The 5,000-nt window shown below is 47.6% G+C and overlaps 1 protein-coding gene across 1 annotated transcript; it reads left to right on the top strand.

Moving 5' to 3' along the window:
* Window positions 1-1,446: 1,446 nt before the first annotated feature.
* Window positions 1,447-2,799, top strand: EMWEY_00023440 (rna 3' terminal phosphate cyclase, putative; the record flags this gene model as incomplete). The annotated part of the gene is made up of 2 exons (XM_013480801.1): window positions 1,447-2,385; window positions 2,536-2,799. 2 exons carry the CDS (start codon window positions 1,447-1,449, stop codon window positions 2,797-2,799), a joined length of 1,203 nt encoding a protein of 400 aa, XP_013336255.1.
* Between the last annotated feature and the right edge of the window lie 2,201 nt (window positions 2,800-5,000).

Here is a 5,000-nt window from a genome sequence, read left to right as displayed (position 1 = left end):
TGCTGCTGCTGCTGCTGTGCCTTCTGCTAGTAGTAGTAGAAGTTGTGCTGCAGCATGCAATGGCTTGCTGCTGCAGCAACAGCAACTTTTGCTGCCTTTGTTGGCTTAGCTTCTTGATAGAAATAATAAAACAAAAGGAAATTACAATTGTTGCTAGTACTAACTCCTTTTTTGTCGGCTTCTGCTGCTGCTGCTGCAGCTGCTGCTGCAGCTGCAGAGGTGCTGCTGCTGCGGTGACTGTGCAGCACCGCGGCCCTGTTAGACAAAACCCATTAAGGCAAGAATTCCCTTCTTACAATTACAAATCTAGGGTTTAAGGTTTAGGGTTTAGGGTTTAGGGTTTAGCAGCAGAAGTCCTGACGATCCCAACCAGTGGGGTCTCGATGCAGCCCCGCAGCAGCAGCAGCAACGGCAACTACAGCAGCAGCAGCAGCAGCAGAAACTGCAGAAACACCAGCAATAATACATCTCTTATTATAGTTTATTTTGTATTAAATGACAGTAAAACCCCAAAAATAAAAGAGGCAGAGGAATTCCTTTATCGCCTCTTGAGGGTTTAGGGTTTAGGGTTTAGGGTTTAGGGCTATTGCGGTGTACTGCTGCCTTCGCAGTAATTAGTGTTTTATTTCTTAATCTTGCTGCAGCAGCAAACCTCCATCTATTGGCGGATACACCTGGAGTGACTTATTTCCGCCCCTGCTGCTGCAGCAAGTAAGGGAGCAGCTGCTGCACCGCAGCAGCAGCCCCAGAAACAACAACAACAGCAGCAGCAGCAGCAGGAAATAACACACGTGCCCGATTGTCGGGGTTGTGTGCTGTTGCCAGTGCAGCAGCAGCAGCAACAACAACAGTAGCAGCAGCGGTGAAGCCTGTCTCCTTTGTACTACATTATAACCAGCAGCAACAACAACAACAATAACAGCAGCAGCAACAGCAGCAACAGCAGCAGCAGCAGCAGCAGCAGCAGCAGCAATGACAGGGGCTGCTCCTAAGGGCGGAGCAGCAAATGCTGCTCTTGTGTATATAGGTCATCATAATATAAGAGAGCGTCTTATCCTTTCTGTCTTATCTGGTAAGGAGATCTGGATAAAAAAGATACGTGAATCTCCTGCTGCTGCTGCTGCTGCAGCAGCAGCAGATAATGATGATGATGATGCAGCAGCAGGAATGCCAGGACTGCAGCAGCACGAAGCAAGTTTCATAAGATTATTATGCAAGATAACTGTGGGGTCTGAGGTGTACATACACCCCACGGGTACATCATTACGTTTTCGTCCTGGTTTGCTGCTGGGTGTAACTGCAACAGCAGCAACAACAGCTGTTGGCCAATCTGCTGCTGCTGCTGCTGCTGCTGCTGCTCCTATCTTGCATGTATGTCATGAAGGAAGAGGCATTAGTTACTACCTTGAGCCCCTGCTGCTGCTCTCCCCCTTCTGTAAGTACCGCATGTCTTTGCTGCTGCGGGGGGTAACAGATGCAGCACCAAGGGATGCTCCTGTTGATTTGCTGCGGCTGCAGCAGGTGCCGCTGTTGCAGCAGCTGCTGCACCAGGCGGGTGGTGAGGTTGCTGCAGCAGCAGCAGCAGCAGCAGCAGAAATCAAGATCTACTCACGAGGGTTCCCTGGCTGCCCGTGTGGCGTTGTAGGGTTTAAGGGACCGGGGGTAGCTAGGGGTGTGCTGCAGCCGTTGAATATGGTTGCTGCTGCTGCTGCTGCTGCTCCTGTTAAGCGTATAAGAGGAGTTGCATTTGCTGCTGGTGCTGCTGCTGCTGCTTTCCCTAGGAGAGCTGTTACTGCAGCAAGAAGCATACTAAATGAGCTGCTGCCTGATGTATGGGTGTATGTAGAGAATGCAACAGCAGCAGCACGAGGCAGCAGCAACAAATTAGCAGCAACTGCTGCTGCTGCTGCTGCTGCTGGGTCACCAGACCAGCATCAACACCAACTGCAGCAGCTGCTACAGCAGCAACGGCAGCAACTCAGCAACAGCAAACTTGCTGCTGTAGGTATCGTTCTTGTTGCAGAGAATATAAAGGGGGGTTGTCGTGCTGCAGGAGAAGCACTGATGTTAGATCCTCCTGTTGCTGCAGCAGCAGCAGCAGGTGATGCAGCAGCAGCAGCAGATGCAGCAGCAGTAGCTTCTCGTGCTACAGGCAACACCAAACTGCAGCATCTATTGAAGGCAGAAGCTGCCCTTAAGGGAGCAGCAAACAAAGAAGCAGCAGCAGAAGGAGCAGCAGCAAATAGCAGCCCTGAGGAGCAGCTAGGGATTCGTGTTGCGCGGTTGCTGCTGCTGCAGCTGCTGCTAGGAGGTGCTGTACCCCCAAGGGGACAAAAGATGGCGATCTTATTTGCTGCTCTTGCTGCTGATTATGCACCCTCTAAGGTACATACACCCGAAACCCTCACCTAGGGTTTAGGGTTTAGGGTTTAGGGTTTATGCAGGGTTTAACAGCTAGCGGTTAATCTCTTGGGTTCGCTATTAGGGTTTAGGGTTTAGGGTTTAGGGTTTAGGGTTTAGGGTTTGTGTGTGCAGGTGCTGCTATCTCGCCTTACTCCCTCTACTGTTTGTTTTTTGCGGTTAGTGCGTGACTTTTTTGGTGTAGCGTTTACCTTTGAGCAGCAGCAGCAGGAGCAGAAGCCACCTGCACCACCGCAGCAGCAGCAGCAGCAGCAGGAGTCCGATGACGAAGAGCAGCAAGAGGAGGAGGTCGAGCCTCTAGACCTCTCTTGGGCCCCACAAGTCTTACTTACTTGTGTTGGTGTTGCATACAAGAATATGAATCTTAGCAGCTTCTAGTTATTTCTTTATTTGCTGCTATTGCTGCACTTGCTGCTGCTGCTGCTGCTGCTGCTGCTGCTGCTAATGTTGCAGCAGCAGCAACAGCAGCAGCAGCTCGTCAGCTGCAGTAGCTGACGAGCTTTTATTCCCTTCAACTCTTCCCGTTACAAACTCTTCCTCTATACCGCTAGCTAGCTAGCTAGTCAGCTAGCCATATACATGGCTATCTATCAATCTAGTTAGCTAGCTAGGTGGCTAGCTAGCTAGCTAGCTAGCTAGCTAAATAGATAAGCCGTGGTTAGTGTTTGAGATGTTAGGGACAATTTGTTTGTTTAAAACTTTTTGTCCCTTTTGTCTCTTTTTGTCTCCTTTTTTGTCTTTTTTTGTCTCCTTTTTTGTCCCTTTTTGTCTCTTTTTGTCTCTTCTTTTGTCTTCCCCTCCTCCTCTTTCCCCCTCTCTGTCTCCCTCCTTAGTCTCTCTTCCTTTTCCTTTCTCTTTGTCTACTTGTCTGTCCCTTTGTCTCCTTTTTGTCTCCTTCCTTCTCTGTTCTCCTTTTATATACAATCTACTACTAATATATTATACTAATATTGCCTATTAATAATAATTAATAATAGTTAGTAATAATAATTAATAATTAATAATAATTATTATAATTATAATTAGTAACTAATAATAATAATAATAATAATAATAAACATACTTATAATGATTAACCGTCTCCTAACAAAAAACAAGCTTATAGCAGCAGAGTTGCTGCTGCTGCTGCTGCTGCTGCTGCAGCTGCTGCCGCTATTTTCTGCTGCATCTAGTGCAGCTGGACCTATGCTGCACCTGCTGCTGTTGGACGGTGGCAGCAGCAACACACCTGCTGCAACAGCAATTGCTGCTGCTGCTGCTGCTGCTGCTGCTCGACCTGTGCGTTGTGGCGCCGCCGGTGCGAAGATGCGCACACTTGCGGTGTATAGACACTTACGTCTAGGTAGCTAGCTAGCTTATTGTGTTTAGCTAGCTGTCTACGTAGTTAGCTAGTTCTCTAGCTAGATGTCTAGCTAGCTAGCTAGCTAGCCAGACTACCAGACAGAAGGACGCCTTGTTAGCTTCCCAAGCAGCTAGCAAAAAGCCAGCTAGCTAGCCACCTAACTAGCTAGCTAGCTAGCTAGCTAGCTAGCTGTATATATAGGTAGTTAGCTAGATATCTAACCTTCGCGGCGTACAAGGAATCGGTCAGCGCCGAACTTTGTGTTCCTCCAGTCCCACCTAAATACAAAACATAATGCAACAAGCTGCTGCTGCTGCTGCTGCTGCTGCTGCTGCTGCTGCTGCTGCTGCTAGCTCGCTAGACTGTTACCTATCCAGTTGATCCTTCTATATATATAAAGCGTAAACCCTAGCTATTGGATCCCGCTTGCAGGTCGTAGCTGCTGCCTGCTGCAGTATTAAGGTTTAGGGTTTAATTAGGGTTTAGGGTTTAGGGTTTAGGGTTTAGGGTAATATACCTGAGAATGGCTCTTTCCCCCTCATCTCTTCCTCCTCCAACTTGTAAGAATTGTGCATCTCTTCCGTCTGCCCCAACAACTACGAGGGCAGGAAGACCGGCACGGTGGCCCTCTCCTAATGATGGTACAGTAAACTCATCCCCAATCTGCAGAAGCAGAAGCAGCAACAGCAGCAGCAGCAGCAACAACAGCAACAGGAATAGCGTTGGTAGTTGGAGTGTAGTGAGCTGTATAGGAGGCAACACACTGCTGCACTATGCACACAAACGCCAGCACTAAATAGTTAGTTAGCTAGCTAGCTAGCTAAGTATCTAGCAAACTAACTAGCTAGCTAGTACACTCCAGTGCATACAGGCTAGCTGGACAGACGACCACCAACCTCCATATTCAAACTATTTATATCCAGTTAGCTATCCACAGCTATCCATAGCTAGCTAGGGATAGCTAGCTAGGGATGGCTAGCTAGGAATAACTAGCTAGGGATGGCTAGCTAGATTACTCACCCTGAAGTGTCTGAGTAGTATTGTCCTTAATGGATTATTAAAGTCAATAGATAACCATGGCATATGTTTACGATGATCTAAATAAGAAGATTCATCCTTATCAACAGATACAAAGATAACCTCTATCTTCTGGTAGGATCCTCCCTCATTTACTGTCCTATAGAACTAAGAGACAAAAAAAAAAAAGACAGGAAGAAGGATATATATATTATATATA

The sequence above is a fragment of the Eimeria maxima genome, genomic scaffold, assembly GCF_000499605.1.
Source record: "Eimeria maxima Weybridge genomic scaffold, Emw_scaff236, whole genome shotgun sequence".
Classification (NCBI taxonomy): domain Eukaryota; phylum Apicomplexa; class Conoidasida; order Eucoccidiorida; family Eimeriidae; genus Eimeria; species Eimeria maxima.
The sequence above is the reverse complement of the archived record's forward strand: the minus strand, read 5'-3'. Positions and strand labels throughout refer to the sequence as shown.